Raw genomic sequence first — 18,679 nt, 5'->3', positions numbered from 1 at the left:
CCGCTGAAAACTGTCAAAAAAATCAAACCCAAAGTCCAATTATTATGGAAGTTATCTGACATTAAGCGTTTCTGCTTCATTAGAGCCTAAGGAAAAAGCTTAACGTGGCTTAATGTAATACTATAATAATATATACTAACATCCATAATAATTGGACTTTGGGTTCGATTTTTTGATAGTTTTCAGTGGTTATGAGGAGCAATATAAGAGAGAAATTTGGTGACCACCAAATTGATGGGCAAACAGCTGGTTACTTTCAATGCATGTGTGACAGGATGAGGTTTGCCCCTCCCCTTTACTGTTGCACGAGAGTGTGCACCAGCACACCTGGGGCTCATCCCCTTTGATTGGGAGCAGGTGGGGGCTCTATTTAAGCCTGTGTGTAGACTCGTGTTTTCTTTGTCTTCTCCTGGGTGTCTGTGGAGACGTGTCCGGGTTGGCATGCTTTATGTTCTTGCCGCTGCCCTAGGTCGCCGTGCGTGTGGCACTAATGTGCATTCTTTTATAGAGTTCACCCTGTCTGGTTGTGGATGTCCCTGTGTGGGTGGATGTATGCCTGGGCTGCTGGCATTGGGTGTCTCGGTAAGCTGCATGCCTCCCTCTTTTGACCCATTTGGCGTTATCAAGATCTGACGTAGTCTTATTTGTTATAGTATGGGCCGCTGTGTGGGTGCGTGAGGGGGGGTGCCTCCGCCGGTGTCTGAGGGCGGCCTATCCCGTAATCTGGTAAATTGCTGTGTTTGCCTGTTTTAATGGTGTGTTTCTTAACACAGCTGGACCGGGCTGCAGCCTTATACGTGCTTCTGTGGGCCTATTGAGGTGCCACGACTAATTAAAGGGCCAGTACTCTCCGGCGCGTTCTTTCCCCCCCACTGAGGCTGTTCTGGATACTGGCAGCACTGTTCTGGATTCCGGTGAAAGTGTTTTTGGATACTTGTACAAAATTGTTTGAATACATGTACAAAAGCAGTTTTGAAATATTGTAGGTTATTAACTGTATATATTGCATGTGGGTTTCTTTTGTTTGCTTTTTCTCTTATTTTGGTTGATTTGCTGTTTTTTTTTTTTCTTCTATTATGCATGTTTGATTGTTTTGAATTGTGTTTTTTTTTCTTGTTTGTTTTTCCTATTTCATCACTTACATTTTTAACAAAGATTGCTATTTTAAAATGTTTAATTAAATAAGTGTATATTTTTGTAATTATTTTATTGTCCCTGACCCCTGATTCTGATTAATGAATCTGTTCCTTAAAGGTCTTGGGCCTATCCCAAGTGGCGTTGTCGGACAAGTTTTAGTTTTTCTCGAGTAATAGGCCACTCTCTTTGCCACACATGCTAACTACCCGATGTTGGCCGGTTACATTTCTCTAAATGCGTGTAACAGTTAAACTCAATACAACGACCTATGTGGTTAAAAACAATGACTGTAATATGTGTAGTCACGGAAGCAAGCAGCAAGAAATGTGCTTGCTAACGCTGGCTTATTAGCTGCTAACGTTAGCAACGGTATGCTATTGGCAGGTGGAAGAGCAAATTTCGCAAGTCCAGAAACGTTAACAGGCTGTAAACTATTTACCTTTATTAGACTCTGCACCCGTTTCCCATACAAAAGTCTCCTAGTGTATATAAAAAGCACTATCTTTTTGGAATCGCTTAGTTTACTCGCTATTAAATCTTAATTTCTGAATCCACTGACAGCTCCCGTGTTTACTTTCTTTTGTCACTTCCGGCGACATAGCGGAAGTTGTTGTAGGAAAAAGTGGTCACATTTGGAAACTCCAACTCCACATTATTTAGTGGAAATACAACATATATTTATACTGACTGTATCAATGTATAATTTGTTATCAACGAAAATAAAAACCTGTAAAGCTCTACAAGAATATATAATTATGAGGTTACCGGTTATACTCTCATATGGTTTCACTGCCCTCCTGTGGTCACAGTCAGGAACTGCAACATTTAAATTTCTAACTAGCGTCAGTGATACCCTTCTTACACGGTCTATGGTGATACCATACTGCCACTCCCGGTAAGTGATTAGTGCAGCTGTTACAGTCTGTTCTGTGATCAAAGAGGCAATTCATCTCATTATGCAAACTGAGTTGATCAGTAATGATTAAACAGAGCCGTGCCTCTGCATTGAAAGGGGCTTCTTGATTGTCATGATGATTACTGGCCGACATTGTAACTGTTAAAAGTCCTTTCACTGAATCTTGTGCTTCACGTTATAAATTAGGTGACATTTCACAGTCACAGTACTTACTTTTTGTCTTCCAGGGCAGAAGATCTTCCTACATCTTCCGTTAGCTCCAGGACTGTTGTTCACCAACACCAGCATCCAAAATAAGCATGGTAAGTTAATGATTTTATTTCACTCCATATAATATACAGATTTTGGATTAGCACCCTGTAATTTGTTGACTAAAAAATATCAACACGTTTGTGAATACCAGTAATCTCTTATTTTCAAATACACTCGTTCAAAACCCCTAAACTTGAAATGAAGAACGTACATCTGAGAGTTGGAGATCGGCTGAAAGTGAAGGGGGAAATCATGCATGATGCTGAGAGGTAAGTGAACCAAAGTCATACATTTATTTTAAGTTAGATTCTTTCCTTTATAAAATAATATGGTGATATTTATACAGATGCATTGCAGGAAAAAAAATTGACTTTTTCTTTTTAGTAGTATAGCCAGGGCCCAGCTTTTCAAAAAAATTTAATCTGGATCAAATTGATACGGATTTGGAAATCCCATGTCTTGCTATCCAGGATCAACTGATCCATCTTACTTTTATGCCAGTTTTTTAAAAGAACATTGCATTGGATCACTATGATCCAAATACCAAATTTCTGTTTACCAGAGCCTTAAATGGAACCAACAATGTAGCCTACTGGCTTAGCAAAGAACAGGTAGGCAAAATACCAGTGACCCCAAATAGCCATTGTTTGTTTTAATTTTAAGAAACAGAAACACCGTAATAAACAAACATTTTACATTCCTTATTTTGTTATTGTTTTGTTCACCATATCTCATTAGATGTGACATGCTTCACATATGCTTCAAATATGAAGAAATGTATATATCATCAGTAAACATTGATTGTGTGATCATTCACTTAAAATCAAAACACTGATTTTATTTGGTTCGAAAAATCAATCGAATCCACCCTTCTGATGGGATCAGGATAATCCTGGTTTTTTTTTTTTTTTTTTTTTTTGGATCAAATAGATCCCAAACCAAAAGTTTTGAAAAACCCCAAAGGCAGGTTTGATCCAGCTCAAATGTAAGATTGGATTACATGGTCTTATCTTAGTTCGGAATCCCTCTTTTGCTTTTGAAAAACCCATTTCCAAGATTTTATCCAAAATCCCACTGGATTACTTTTGAAAAACTGGGCCTAGGTGATTATATGCTGAATATTGATTCTGTGTGGCATTTTAAACTCTGCAAACACCTCGATGTATGACCTCTGATCCCCTCAGATTCCAGATCGACCTCGGCAGTGGTGCAGACGACCTGGCGCTGCACTTTAACCCTCGTTTCCACGACGACGATGGAGCTGTTCTCGTTTGCAACTCAAAGATTGACGGTTGTTGGGGCGATGAGAAACGTGAAATGCACAACCCCCTACAGAGGGGCACAGATGTCAAGGTGAGGGAATCTGACTGAAGGAAGGGGAGATGTGTGTATTTGGGATTGTCACACAGACTAGTTTGGGTTTTATTTGGAGAAGTTTTGAGATGTTCTACTAAAAACAATTAGATTGCCGTTTAATCTAAGGATAACACTTTAATTATATTTGGTGCCAAAATGAATGATCACATGTCAGTGCTCATCTTGAAGCCCTGATGTTTAAGACTTTAAGCCATTTTCAGGAATCTTGGTTTAATTCTGGACTCAAAACCCACATCAACAGAATTACAAAATCAGCCTACTACCATCTTAAAAATATAGATAGACTAAAAGGACTTAGACAACAAGGCTTAGAGAAATGTATTCATGCCTTTGTTTTCAACAGTGTCTTGACAGGTCTCTGGAAAAAATCAGACAACTGCAGTGTATTCAAAACACTGCTGCCTGAGTCCTCACTAAAACCAAGAAAGAGCTTTGCACTGGCTTCCTATGAATCAAAGAAATTATTTCCAAAATATTGTTCTTGACTTACACAGCACTGAATGGTTTGGGGCTAATATACATGTCTGATATGCTGCTCTGCTACGAGCCATCCAGAGCTCTAATCGGATCATAAGACCACTCACCCCGTCCCCAGGGTCAAGAACCACCGTCCCCAGGGTCAGAACCACCGTCCCCCAGGGTCAGAACCACCGTCCCCCCAGGGTCAGAACCACCGACCCCAGGATCAGAACCACCGGCTCCCCAGGGTCAGAACCACCGTCCCCCAGGGTCAGAACCAAACACGGGACTTGCTTTCAGTTTCTGTACAACCGTAGATCTGGAATAAATCTTCAGATCTCTTGAGATCTGCCCCAAACCCTTTGTTCTTTTAAATTAAGGCTTAAAACTTTTCTTTTTGCCACTGTTTTCCCTTAGGTCATTAGTTGGTCAATCCTACACTTCTATGCTTTTGAATTCTTTTAAATCTACAGTTTTATGCTGTTTTATTTGCTTTGTATGCTTATGTAAAGCACTTTGAATTGCCTTTGTGTCTGAATTGTGCTATATAAATAAACTGCCTTGACTATGAAAATAAATTCACTAAGGTCATTTTAGAAAAACTAAGAAATCTGGTCTTTCAGTAGATATGAAGTAATTACTTTTATTATAACATAACAGCTAAAAAATATTCTTCTCAATGACTTACATTCTTACATTGTTTACATCACATTTGGATTCAGAATAGTAATGACTGAAAGATTCTAAATAAAAAACAATGTGTGGATACAACATTTAATTAAATGAGTTAAACATTGTATGGACAAAATAACAGATTGGTTGAAATGAGTTAAACATAATACATATTAACACTTCAAATACTTAAGAAACAAAGCATTCTTCATCAGTTCTGTTCGAAATGTTCAACATAATTAATTGTGAAATGCAGAGACTGTTGTGGTAAACAGAAAACCTGTTGCATCTAGTTAGGGTGAGACGAAGAGCAAACGAGCCTCCATGTACACCCGGGGAGGAAGCATGAAACTGAAGAAGTAGTTACATTGCAAATTAGACTTGAATATCATTATTGTTACAAACATGCTTATCAACAGATGCCTAATACTTATCCAGGCCTTTATCCTTACTTGATATGATTACGGTTTAGCAGTCTCAGGTTATACTTCATTATGTTTTCGCATTTCGCAGCTTCAAGCACATAAACATTTAAACACAGCGATTTTCATAACAAGATGTACAACATGCAAAAATACAAACCGACAAGACAATACTTGTTTAAAATGATTTTCAGATGTAATTATTTTGAAATTATTAAGGTTAACAAAGAAATGTTTTCCATTACTTTTTTGCATTAGTAATTGCAGTTGATAATTCTTGACAATATATGCTTCTCACATCTATTTGCCTGTTCATTGAACTTCAAAACATACATTTTAATGTATTTAATAAGAAATGCAATAACAACTTATATTTACAGTCAGTGTTATTGTCATATGTCAAAAACAGCCACCGTGCGACAGGAAATAGAAGAGTCGTATATATGTTGTTCTGAGAGTCTTTGGAAAACTTAATTTACTTATTTTGTCGTTTAGGTATGAGGATGTGTTGGAAAACAAGTATCATTATGACTTTCAGCAGTGTTGTTGTTGTGTTGGCTCACTCACAGTTTGAATATTTCATCCAGACTTTTGATAGCTTCTTCCTTAGAGTGTGTTTTCCACTCACTGGGAATTTCACCTTGGGCCTGGAATTTTAATTTATAATGATCTTCCAGTTGCTTCTGAAATCGACACACAAACCATGTCCAATATTTCATCTTAGACTCATCAGGGGTGATTCTCCAGTTAGCATACCGTGGGCCAGCAGTTCGGTACTGTTTAAAGGGAATGTGCTTTTCTGGATCTTCATCAGGGTAAAAACGTCCATCACTCGCAACATCTGTTGTGCAGAAATTAACACTCCAGTATCTCTGTGTTTCTGTAGTGAAAACCATTGACTGCAGCAGATCGATGAAAGGGCACGCTGTGGTCATCAGGACTGTGATCTTCCAATGTGTTGGTACAAACAGCTGCACAGAATGGACACGTTACCCAGCAACAGTTACACAGCTGATCGATGAGGATTTGATCAGGCTTCATCCTGAATTCCTCCATCTTATCCAGTGAGAGGCTGCTCACTTCCTTTATGACAGATACAAGGCCTTTCTCTGTCTCTACTTTTAGAAAGTCAAAATTATTTATGTCACTGAAGTTTTGACAACAGATGGTTTTGAATGTTAGCTGATCTTTTAACAAAGTGGAAAATTCCTTCACCCACATGTCTAGGTCTCCTCTTTGTTTTTTGACTTTCTCTGTTGCAACAAATAAAGCTTGACTCACACGTGTTTTTGATGTCTTCAACATTTTTCTTGAGTATATTCCGTGCTTTATCTTTATTGTCTCTGAAGATGTATTTCTTTACTTCCTCTTTTATAAAGGCCTCTACTTGCTTCCTTGGGTGCCGGATGTAGGTGATAAAACCATCAAAGTCTTCTTTCTCAGCCAGTGACTTTAACAAATGTTTCTCCAAGTTCAGCCTGTTCCCACTGAATGCTGGGAAAGTACACCTCATCTCTCCAGCGAGATCCATGGCAGTCTTGTTACAGACAGCCTCAACAGTGGAAACCTTCAGTTTTTCACACATCAGTTCTCCAAGCACAACAGCAGATGAGTTTCCTTTGCAGAAGATTCTGAAAATGTTGTAATATTGCATTTTCTGGCTTTCTACGTAACTGAGTGCATCATTGTTTCCTTTGAATTTATTGTGAGACTCTGAAAGCCAACTCTCTGCTCTGTGAAACACATACAGTATGAGATCAACCGTAAACTCTTTCTTTAGAGCTTTTTTTATCTCTAATTCAAATTCTGTGACTTTATTTTTGACATTGTTGGCCACTTCTTGCAAGTAAGTTGGACTGTAGCCTCTTGTAGCAACAGGTTTGTTCTTAATTGCATCAAGCGACTGTTTTTCAACATCGTTAATGAGGGATCTGATCAATTGCTGTACACACTGACCTCTCCACTGAAAGTAATATTTTTCTATTTCGTTTGAATGTGATACATAATTACTGTAATGACCAACTTCTGATATGTTTTTGTATTTTTCACTGCTTTCAGATTCAGCTATAAGACTCCATTCAAAACCAAGCTCCAGAAGAATAGTTGACTGATCTTTTTCATAGTTGATGTCCTCAATAGGTTTTGTATCTGCAGTTAGTTCACTGACCAAGTCACTCCAGACAGAGTTAAAGTGCTTCTTGAGTTCCTCTTCATCTTTTGCCTTGTCCTTTAACTGATGAGCGAGCTCTTTGCTCTTTTGTAGCAGCTTGTTCTCAAACTCTGTCTTCTTATCATCCAGCTTTTTACAAGCATTCTTCTGCTGGATGACTTCATCCAGTTTTCTTTTAACTCCTCTCACTTGTTCATCATGAAACTCCTTGATTTTGTTTTCAAATTGTCCTCGCCACTGAACCAACATTTCTTTGTCTTTGTCATCATTAAAGTATGTTGTCATTGCTTTTTTGATTTCTCCATAGGTTTTGTTCATTTCTTTATGAAGATAATTGAGCTCTACCTTGTCAAGGTTTCCATTTTCAATTCTGGTATAAAGCCCGTTCTCAATGGTCAACATGTTGCTCCTCAGGGCCCAGGTCCAGTTCCCATACTGGACCTCAAGTTTTCTGTACACTGCAATTTCAAGTGTGTTTTTGAAACTGAAAACAAAGTTTTCGTTCATCAGGGCGTTCCACAGGTCATGAATTTTGCTTTTGAATTGTGAGAGAGTAATCCCTTTAGACTGTGAAGCTTTAGAGAGGATGAAGGTCTTCAGCTCTTGGATGCTCTCACTGTAACCTGGATTTGGAGGAGCCATAGGTGGACTTCCCTCCCATAGTTGGGCAAAGTATTTCACATCTTTCTGCACATCAAAAGCAATGACGTCACTGAAACACTCAGCATCACAGACCTCTTCTTTGGCTGCTAGTTTGGCCATCTGGTCCAGTTTTTCTTGCAGCCGTCTCTTTCCATCCATATTTTTCTCTGCAGCTGCAATATCTGTAACATTCTGGTGAACAAATATACAACTTGGAGAAAATTTAATTTTCTTCATCCTCATGAATGCCTGAACAACAATCTGCAGAACATCTTGCATCTCAGCTGGATTCTCTCCCATGATGTTGATCAGTGTCATGTTTCCCAGACCAACAACAAATGTTGCCAGTTCATTGTCGTGGTGAAGAGAGGCGTTACCTTCCAACTCAAGAGCACGCAGTCCTTCAGTGTCCACCACCAGAACATAGTCAAACTGAAAGTCTTTCTTGATCTCCTCTGACACTTTGACCAGCTGCATGAAGGCACCCTTGGTGCACCTGCCAGCACTCACTGTAAACTGTAACCCAAACATGGCATTCAGCATTGTTGATTTTCCACTGCTTTGTACGCCTAAAACAGACAAAACAAAAACTCTCTTGTCGCCCAGTTTCTTGATGACTTCATCTAAAAGACTACAGATCCAAGTCAAAGGCACATGACGTGCATCACCATCCATCAGCTCCATTGGGTGTCCTGATATCATCAGCTCTGCAGCCAGCTCAGGGTATTTAGACCAGTCAGGCTGTCCCCTCTTTCTTTGTTTCTGCAGAGATGCATGTGCTTCATAGATCTGTCCCATTTCTCTAAAGATGTGCTCCAAGCCAAAAGTTGCTGACTGTAGTTTTATTATTTGATCAAGCTCAGTTTTCTTTTCTTTTAACTGATCAGATTTGGTATGCTTCTTCTTCAAAGCCAGGACCTCAGACCACTTTGCATCATAGCTTTGGAGAATTGAAGTGAGATCATTTGTGGGTAGGGCATCTATTAAGATCTGAGTCCACTTCAGGAAATACTCTTTGTCTGTTGATGGCAAAGATGAGAGGCTTTCAATGAACAACTTCATCGGTTCACTACAAGAAGCAGTGCATTGATCTCGTCGTATTAGCATCAGTTCCTGTTGCTTTTGACATTTCTCCTTCTCAATGTGTCCTTTAAGGTGATACAGTTCTTTGTTTATTCTGCACCACTTATTCCACAGTTGGCCTTGACAAGGGAGAAATGTATCTTTGATCTTTGAAACTTCCAACCTTGCAAGCACATTCATTATTTGCTCTGCATCAGATTTCCCTTTTTGGCAGTCTTTGTCATCTTCATCCACTCTGATTCCAGAGACCTCAGCCATGGTTTCAAGCTGGAAGGATGCATGGGGTCCAGACAAAATGTCTCCAATTATTTTTTTAAGTTCTTCAGAAACATCCGACAGGCTTCTGTCCTTTAGACCCATTTTGTATTTACCTTTTTTCATCTTAACTACACCACAATTGTTATCAGCCAACAGAATAATGAGAGGCTTCGGAGACTTGAGAAGGTCTGAGATAACTGCAGAACTTTTGTCACTTTTTTCCAGAGTTGGTACAAGAACAACATTGACTGAAGATTTTTCCATCAGTATGTCACGCTGTTTTTCAATTGCCAGAGCATCACCATGAAGATTACAGAAGGCAATGCAGTCAGTGAAGGCATCATTGGGTTTTCCAGCAGGGCAGTACCAGGCAATCTCTGCCACACCATCCATCAGATGACGAGACTTGGTGCTACCTGGACAGTTTCTGTGGAAGAAGGTGTTGTGACGGTCGTTGATCAAAGTGTTCATCAGCTGAGATTTAGACAGAGATAGTGAACCCAGGCGGAGAAATGACACCATGGGTGTCTCAGATTTGCAGATGGGCAAACTCTTCATGGTGACAATGTTTGAATTATCTTTGATTTCAGTTATCTTCCATGTTTTTCTTATTTGTCTGAATGTCCACAGAGGACAGTCAATATCCATTGTGACTGGGTCAGGAACAAGCAACGGTAAGGCGTACTGACATTGTGATAGCTTTGTAATCATGTTCTGCTTAAAAAAGCTGTCTGAGCAGTGAAATACTGCCATTTGAAGATCCATTGGATGCACATGAGTCTGTTTTGATTGATCAAAGTCTACAGTGGTGCTTAAAAGATCATCTAAATCTAAATCATCATTGTCGGTCTCAACATTGTCAGACACTGGATCAGGTTTTAAATGGCTCACCTCAGGACTGTCTTGTCTTACAGGAATATATCTGGCTCTGTAGTCTAACATCATTAACCTCTGAAGAAAAGTATGAGCTAGATCTTTCTCAGATGTGTAATAGTCCTGTTTCACAGTTGGACCTATTTTAAGAAAATCTGCTGGTGTCAACTTCTGTTGATATTTGTCTCGAAGGTGAAGTCTGGCAAACAGTGTTTCAGTTTCTCTTTGATATTGTTTTTTCTTGTTGATCTCTTCAGAAATCTCCACTGACTGCTGCAAATAAGTAAATAAACATGTACTCTGTGATAAATATGAGCATACAATACAACAGGATATACAGTGAATAGTCTTAAGATTTTGTAAATTAAGTATTCTTACCTCCTGGTTTCCACTTGTATCTTTATCTGAGCTACCTGCAGCAAAATGATGAACAGCATTAGAAAAGGGTCAGAGCAATTTCTAATAGTAATTTTCACTGCCTACTTGTCCTGCAAACAAATGCCCCCTGTGACTGATATAGTATTATAAATGACACTATAAGATTGTTAATACTGATACATCAATATAGAAGAGGTATTTTCTTGTTGAAGCTGGTTGAGGTGGAGCTAGTTTTCATTACTTTATACACAGTTAGAATCCAGTGGTTTCCAACCTAAAGTTAACCTCCTCTAAAGGATCAACAAATAAAGCATAAAATACATCATTTGGTCAGTTAACTATTCCAGGTTAAGCATATTTAGTTGAGATTCATTTGCAATAATGATTTGTTTATTGAAAAAGTGAATTGTTCAGCAAGATGCATCTCCTCTTCATCAATTACAGATAGTGTGTTTATTGTTTTACTTTAGTTTTGCTGATTTTGCAGAAATGCAATGCAACAACAACAGACAATGGGCCCTATCTTGCGATAGCGCAATTGACTTTGTACACCGACGCATGTATCGTTCCTATTTTGCACCCAACGCACAGCAGACTTTTCCCTCCACAGACGCACGTCGGTAAATTTGGGAATGTATTTGCGCTCCCGGTGGCGGTTCAGCGAAAAGAGGAGGCGGGTTCAGGCGCAAACGTACCCTGGTGCTATTTTGCAGTTTCAGAAAACAATTCCGCCACAGACCAGGAAAAACCTGGTCTAAAGTCAGTGGCGCGTTATTCAGATGATATTTTAGGGGTGCGTGCTTGGCCATAATGTAGCGTGCGCACAACGCACATACACTTTGCTTCTATCATCTACATGGACGCAGCAGTTCCCATTTTTGCAAACCATACATAATTACAAGGAAAAATATTACTGAAAATGCGCTTCAGGTGTTTAGATAGGTCAGGAGGCACTTTACAGTACAGTCCTCAAAAAGTCGCAGCATTCTTTGTGGCTTGTTGTGATTTACACGACATTTCCATGCGTCATGGATGTGTTCATGACATAAATGAGGAAATATTAGAGGACTTAAGGAGATAATCACAAACAAACTGATCGGCGGAAATACTCATACAGTGAGTTTGAACATGTATTTAGTTTAAAAAAGCAAAACAGCAGTTGTTGTAAAATAGCGAGAATTGGTGTGGGAGAAAATTGCTGCTCGAGTCAATGCGTAAGCTCTAATATAGTGTATTAATTTCATATTTAATCACAGGTAACCTATAATATTACTGGTGAAAACTGGAATTTTAATAGGCTACACCTATAATTTCATTTAGGTGCAATCCTGCGGGCGAAAAAGTAAACTACTACTAATCCCATTCTGAGGTTGCAGCACCATCATTAACAGTATTATGATTTACAATTATTTATTTCTTTTTAATGTCTCTTACTGGTATGTGTCCCGGGAACTCTACACAAACGTTTAAAACACTTTTCTGACGGCTCTGTACAGTGGCTTTATATGCTCCGCGTCAACAATGTTGTAATAAAAATGTTGTAATAAAAAATTTATGAAACGTGCGTACGACCTAAAATAGGCGTAGGACGGGCGTACGCCGATTCCTACGCAAAGCTCGGCATTTATCAATTTGAACGTGAGCGTAGGCTGTTAAAAAATCTCACGTCTGGTCTGAACTCGTGTACGCAAGTTTTCAAGTCAGTGTAGACTTGCGGTGCAGCATATAATCAGTTTAACAGGAGAAGAAGTCATCAGTTGATCACTTATCAGCAATGGCAGATCTGGCTCTTTTAGAAGACCTCTATGCGCCGGTACAACAGTGCACAAGTAATCCATTGGATTAAGGGCAGATGGCTCTGTCTTGCATCACGGGGGGGACCCTACTATACACGCCAGAAAAAGTCTGCAACATTGTTTTAGCCTGTGGGGTTCTGCACAACATCGCACAGAAAAACACGGTGCCATAAATGTAGTGATGGAGCCAGATGACTCGATGCCAAGAGATCAGTGTCCAGCACAGCACCAACTGGGGGCTATACGAAGGAGACAGGATATTATTCCTCGCTTTTAAAAGGTATATTTTTATGTTTGGCAATGATATTCAATACAGGAAACATGACGATGCACAACATTTTTATCTATTCTTCAGGTTTTTGTTTCTCTTTTAAAGTCTCATTAATGGCCACAAGTGAATGTATGAAACATATTTCTGCCATTGACCGAGTTATTTTGGCTTATTTTTCCAGCCCCTCTGCTGTCAGGAGACAGGGTCGAGGTGGTGGTCCAGGCGGATGACACACACTCTCCCTCAGCTGTTGCCTCGTTCTGACTCATGAAAAAAAAAAAAAAAGAGTCAAATAAAAGACACTGCATAAACTCTGCTACCGTGTGTTTATTTAAATATAGGTAGGCCTACACCATGTGGGCCTAAGAGATTGCAATATAAGCCTCTATTACTATTAGGACTATAGCATACATATGTCAAGGGTGTATAAATTAAATAAACTTCAGCTGGAGTCCGATTTACCACGTCAACACTGTTGACCGCATCAGTGATCTCTTTCTATTCCGCATTCTTTCTACAGCCTTTAATAACAGTTTTCAGGTTGCCAGAACCTGAGATATCATGGTTTCAATCTCCACCTCTGAAAAGTGCTGCTTCTCAGCCGGAGTAGCCTATGTCTCGCTGTGTCGTAAATTGCAGGGGCAAGGCCTCAAAACCGAGAATATATTGTGGCGTGATATTTAAATGATGATCGTTTCCAGCCACTGCATTTATCAATGTGTGATACGAACTTTTCATGAATCACACTTGAAGCCTGTCGTAAGATGATTTCTGCGCTCATATCTGCGCTGGTTTCTACGTGAGGTTGATAAATGAGGGCCAATGTGCTTGGATGTAGCATGTCCATGTTGGGTGAAGTTAGTGATATGAGGAAGGATAAGTTTAAGGCTTAGATAATTATATAGACTGGGAAGAAAAACGATACCACTCAAATAGGTAGTTATCTGGAAATGAAAATACATCTATATTCGGGGCCTCAATATTATCTCCCGACGTATGTTTAACTCCCTGCGAAGTAGCCTAATCCAGCTTCTTCATCAACGGGATCGTCGACACAAGGAAATGCCATGTTCGGAACAAAAATGTTTTATAGTCTGCCTAACACAGTTAATAAACCAACCCTGTTTTTTTATTCATGCAGATAAAAAACTGCGCTAAAATGCGCCTGATACAGACTGAATGAATGAATGAATGAATGAATGAATGAGGAAATGAAAGAGCGCTGTAGAGGGAGGAGACCGAGAGAAACTCGAGGTTTTTTGAAGAAAACCTGCTCCCGACCAGGTTAGGTTCACAGACTCAGTTACCATAGTAACTGACTCTGAGTTTAAGTTACCTCTCTTTCTGAAATGGGCTGGAGTTACCCCTCTCCCTCAGGTTTGATTAACCTCTCTTTCTGAAACGGAAAACCCAGAGTTTCCCTCATCTCAGGGTTAACAAACTCAGAGTTCTCACTAAACCTGCTTTCTGAAATGGACCCATTCTCAGAAATAACCCACCTTCGGAAGCCTCTGCAGCCAATAGCCACGCCACACACTGGAACTTCAAGTATGTAGCCCCACTGAGGAACACAGCCCAGCACCACATCAGCCAGCCCAGCCAAGTTCTGATCCAGTACTCCTTCTGCCTGCCCACACTCACAGCTTCTTTACCACCTACTCCAGTCTGGGCTTGAGTTCTGTTCCCTGAACCTGACACTTCATCAGCCTCTCCTGTTAATTGATCAGAGCCAGCAAATATCAGATTAGCTTAATTAGTTATTTACTTATTTTCTTGACACTGTTGGAATTTAAATACTGTATATTACTGTTAAAATCGATGTTACTGTACAATGACATTTTTCATTAAAATATTACCTTTCTCATTGTTTGCAGATGATAAAGATGTGATTTCAGACTCTCCTCCTGTGTTGTCATCATTCTTCTCTGGGTGTTCACCTTCACCAGGTTCATTCACTGGATCACTCTAAGAAAACAGATCATTTCATTTAACCTTTAGTTCACCTGGTTAGAGCATCTGAGATTAAGAATGTCTTCATTAGTAAGTGAGACAAGAAAACAGCAACAAGATAAATGTACAACACTCAAATCAATATCACACAGTGATACACCAATTCAGTAAAAGACTACAAAAAATAAAAACATGGTCAAATTATATGCACAGTTTAAATCTTTGTCTGTGAAGAAGTGTTAATTCAGGTGTGAGACTTCAAATCTGATCTGACTAACCTCAGAAAATAGAGTTAGTTTTAGAAAACAGATGCTGCTCTATAATGATGATCACTAATGAAGGTGAAACAATCTCATCTTTACCTTGATTTCAGCTGAATTCTCCTCCAACTCCTCTACTGCAGAGTTACATGAGAAAAACAGATTGCACAATATCAAAATAAAAATAAAAAACACTGGATTAGCTAACCATCCTATGTTCATTATACAATATTTAATACATGTCAGTGTTGGATTAAAAAAACGAATCTGGAGACAATTTTACCAGGGTTGGAAGGGACACAATATCACCACAATATTTAGGCCAGATTGAAACATTGAAGTTTTATAGTTCTTCTCAGTTGCTTTTGCACAAACATTAAATACAAATCGTGATTTCTTAAAACACTGTGTGCACTCAAAGCTATAGTCATCATACAACAGTTAATGCATTTCTTGTTGCTCTCAAACAAAAGTCAAATATAGAATTGTATCCTCAAATGATCCAGTGATGCTCTGCGCTAGCCTCTGGGATCAATGTGGACTAAAGGGGTTTTTCTAATGATCTATATAACTCTCAATACGTGTTTAACAGTTCCTTATGTTGTAAATCCTTATATGTCAAATGTTCATCTTCAAATCTTGGTGCAACTTGTTGTCAAATTTGGCTTGGACTCCTGTGCCCGATGCAAATCTAAAATGGGTTGGTCTGAAGTAGCTAGGTGTGGTTTGGGCGTAACGTGCAATAAACCAATCAGAGCGTCATCTCCCATTCCCTTTAAGAGCAGGGCGCTTGTTCCGTGCATAGGTTCCATGGCGGATTGCTATTATGACGGCGGATTTGCCTGGTGCACGCCAGCGGGAGCTGTCCGGGATGCAGCAAAGTAATAAATGCCCATCTTGACCGGGTGGCGATGTTGCTGCGGCCTCTCGGGCGCATCTCCTCAAGTCTGGAGAGGATTGCTGCAGCCATGGAGCGTGGGCCTCCAAACACACCACTTGCACCTGTTGTGCCCCTTCCTCCTCCCCCCCACTCCATCTCCGTCCACCCGCTCCATCAGGAGCACATCGCACACTCCCGGACCAGATCCCGCCGGAGCGTCCAATCCCGCGGTAGTTCAACATCACGTCTCCTTAAGTTCTCTAATATTTCCTCATTTATGTCTTCAACACATCCATGATTCATGGAAATGTTGTGTAAAACACAACAAGACACAAAGAATGCTGCCACTTTTTGAGGACTGTACTGTAAAGTGCCTCCTGATCGATCCAAACACCTGAAGCGCATTGTCAGTTATATTTTTCCTTGCAATTATGTATGGTTTGCAAAAATGGGAACTGCTGCGTCCGTTTAGATGAGAGAAGTGTATGCACGTTGTGCACACGCTACATTATGGCCAAGCATGCGCCCCTAAAATATCATCTGAATAACGCGCCACTGACTTTAGACTAGCGCCACTGACTTTAGACCAGGTTTTTCCTGGTCTGTGGCGGAATTGTTTTCTGAAACTGCAAAATAGCACCAGGGAACGTTTGCGCCTGAACCCGCCTCCTCTTTTCGCTGAACCGCCCCCGGGAGCGCAAATACATTCCCTAATTTACCGACGTGCGTCTGTGGAGGGAAAAGTCTGCTGTGCGTTGGGTGTAAAATAGGAATGATACATGCGTCAGTGTACAAAGGCAATTGCGCTGAGTGCAAGAAAGGGCCCTAAATGTCTCTTCAGCTAAGCCATTTACCAATTCTCTTAGACCCCATCCCAACGAGGCAACTTGAAGAAGTGTTACCCTTGGTTAACACTTCATTACTAGATATGATCAATATGTCTTTATTAACAGGTTATGTACCGCAGTCATTTAAAGTAGCTGTTTTAAAACCTCTTCTGAAAAAAAACACCCTCGATCCTGAAGTCTTAGCCAACTATAGACCTATATCTAACCTTCCCTTTCTCTCCAAGATCCTTGAGAAGGTAGTCACTAATCAGTTATGTGATTTTCTACATAGCAGTAGTTTATTTGAGGACTTTGTGTGGTGTGTTTGTGCGGTGTGTTTGTGCATGTTGCTTTAATGTGACTTGCACATACGATACCAAGACACATCCCTTGTGTGTGTAAACATACTTGGCAATAAAGCTTTTCTGATTCTGATTCTGATTCAGTCAGGATTTAGAATCCAGCACAGAGACGGCACTGGTGAAAATTAGTAACAACCTTCTAACTGCTGCCGACAAAAGTCTTGTCTCCATTCTTGTCTTATTAAATCTTAGCGTTGCATTCAACACTATTGACCATACCATAATGTTACACAGACTGGAACATTTAGTTGGCATTAAATGCATTGCACTAAACTGGTTTAAGTCCTATTTCTCTGATCAATTTAAAATTGTTAATGTTAACGATAAATCCTCCAAGTATTATAATGGCAGAGACGTGTAGGTGAGGGCTGTAACATGCAAGAAGATGTCAGCATGTATTGTAAAGGCAAATATTTGATGGTGTGAGCAGATGGACAGTAGTGTTTGGATAGTCGGTATTTGATTATTCTGTACTCTCTTTAGCCCTATTCGCACGGGATAAGTATTATCTAGGGACCTCGTGTGAATTATAAATTACCCCCCCACGTCTGAGTGTCATCTGGCGCATTCGAACGGGATAAGCGAAGCCTGTGATTTTACTCGAATTTTCTGACATTAAGCAACAGTAGAAACCTGGGTGTGGGTAGCTCTGCTACGTGTGTTTGTGTGTGGTAAGATCTCGAGGACACACACGCACACACACACACACACACACACACACACACACACACACACACACACACACACACTCTCAACCGGGTAATCAGTCATCGTCCGAACTGCGACCTCTGCTTTTTCCTTTCTCTCACTTTTTTCTCCGGGTGGTGTCAAGCAGGGTCCGGTTAGATGGATAAAACCAAACATTTCACGAGGTTAAAATCTATTAGCTCAAGCTTTACGCTTGATTTATTTGTAACATTAACCTCTAATTATGAAGTGAGCCCCCTCGCTTGATTGTGCATTATTTTTGATAAGCTATTGCTTGGAGATGTCTTGTCGTTATCTCTAGATGTATGATACAAACATAAAAAATATATTTACCGCATGCTGCTATACATGTCATCCATCGCCATCTAATCATTCTTTTTGTCTTCGCACTTGTGGTGGTTTTCATCTTTCTCTTTCTGCAAATTGTATATGATGTATAGCGACATGACCCAGCACCCAAAACACTGTCAAAACACTCCAACGCGCACCCTCCATTCTTCGCCAAAGATGGATAAAAAGGCGAAAAGAAGGAAATAGGTACCTTGAAAAAAAAAAAGCCCCCGCCAAACCTGGACAAAGCAGAGATGCCGATTCGCACGGGACTAATATTATCACAGGACCTCCGTTTTCAGCGAAATATGGTAGGTCATTTGCGGGGGAATTATTACTTTACAAATTACAGACATGACCGATTCGCACGGGATTAAGATCACAGACAACCTCCGCAATTATTACAAATGACTGGAGGTCACCAGGTAATACTTATCCCGTGCGAATAGGGCTTTTGTTTAGTTTTACATTACTTTCATGTGATGAAAGAAAATGCTTCATTTCAAGAAAAGGTTCTCATTCAACATCATTTTTAATTAAAGTAGCCTACTTGTCCTGCAGAAAAATGCCCCCTATGACTGATATAGTATTATAAATAACACTATTAGATTGTTAATACTGATACATCACTATAGAGGAGGCATTTTCTTGTTGAA

At 39.9% G+C, this 18,679-nt stretch overlaps 1 protein-coding gene and 1 pseudogene across 5 annotated transcripts; one reads left to right on the top strand and one right to left on the bottom strand.

Moving 5' to 3' along the window:
- Positions 1-397: 397 nt before the first annotated feature.
- Positions 398-6,233, top strand: LOC120573867 (galectin-1-like). Of its 5 annotated transcripts, none has more exons than XM_039823750.1 (6): positions 398-582; positions 774-914; positions 2,286-2,355; positions 2,510-2,574; positions 3,490-3,658; positions 6,122-6,233. In XM_039823750.1, exons 3-6 carry the CDS (start codon positions 2,353-2,355, stop codon positions 6,122-6,124), a joined length of 240 nt encoding a protein of 79 aa, XP_039679684.1. In that variant the 5' UTR covers positions 398-582; positions 774-914; positions 2,286-2,352; the 3' UTR covers positions 6,125-6,233. The 5 variants fall into 5 exon arrangements, with proteins under 5 accessions (XP_039679684.1, XP_039679682.1, XP_039679683.1 ...); XM_039823748.1 differs by having other exon boundaries at positions 2,281-2,355; XM_039823749.1 differs by having other exon boundaries at positions 774-982; positions 2,281-2,355.
- The window catches only part of LOC120573863, a 53,882-nt pseudogene continuing 39,971 nt past the window's right edge, over positions 4,769-18,679 (bottom strand).

Source organism: Perca fluviatilis, chromosome 15 (genome assembly GCF_010015445.1).
Source record: "Perca fluviatilis chromosome 15, GENO_Pfluv_1.0, whole genome shotgun sequence".
NCBI lineage: Eukaryota > Metazoa > Chordata > Actinopteri > Perciformes > Percidae > Perca > Perca fluviatilis.
The sequence above is the reverse complement of the archived record's forward strand: the minus strand, read 5'-3'. Positions and strand labels throughout refer to the sequence as shown.

What these genes read in the sequence shown, in the direction of transcription:
- LOC120573867 (XM_039823753.1), top strand. An exon ending in ATCATGCATGATGCTGAGAG is followed by an intron (nt 2,575 to 3,489) that starts GTAAGTGAACCA and finishes TGATCCCCTCAG; the next exon opens with ATTCCAGATCGACCTCGGCA.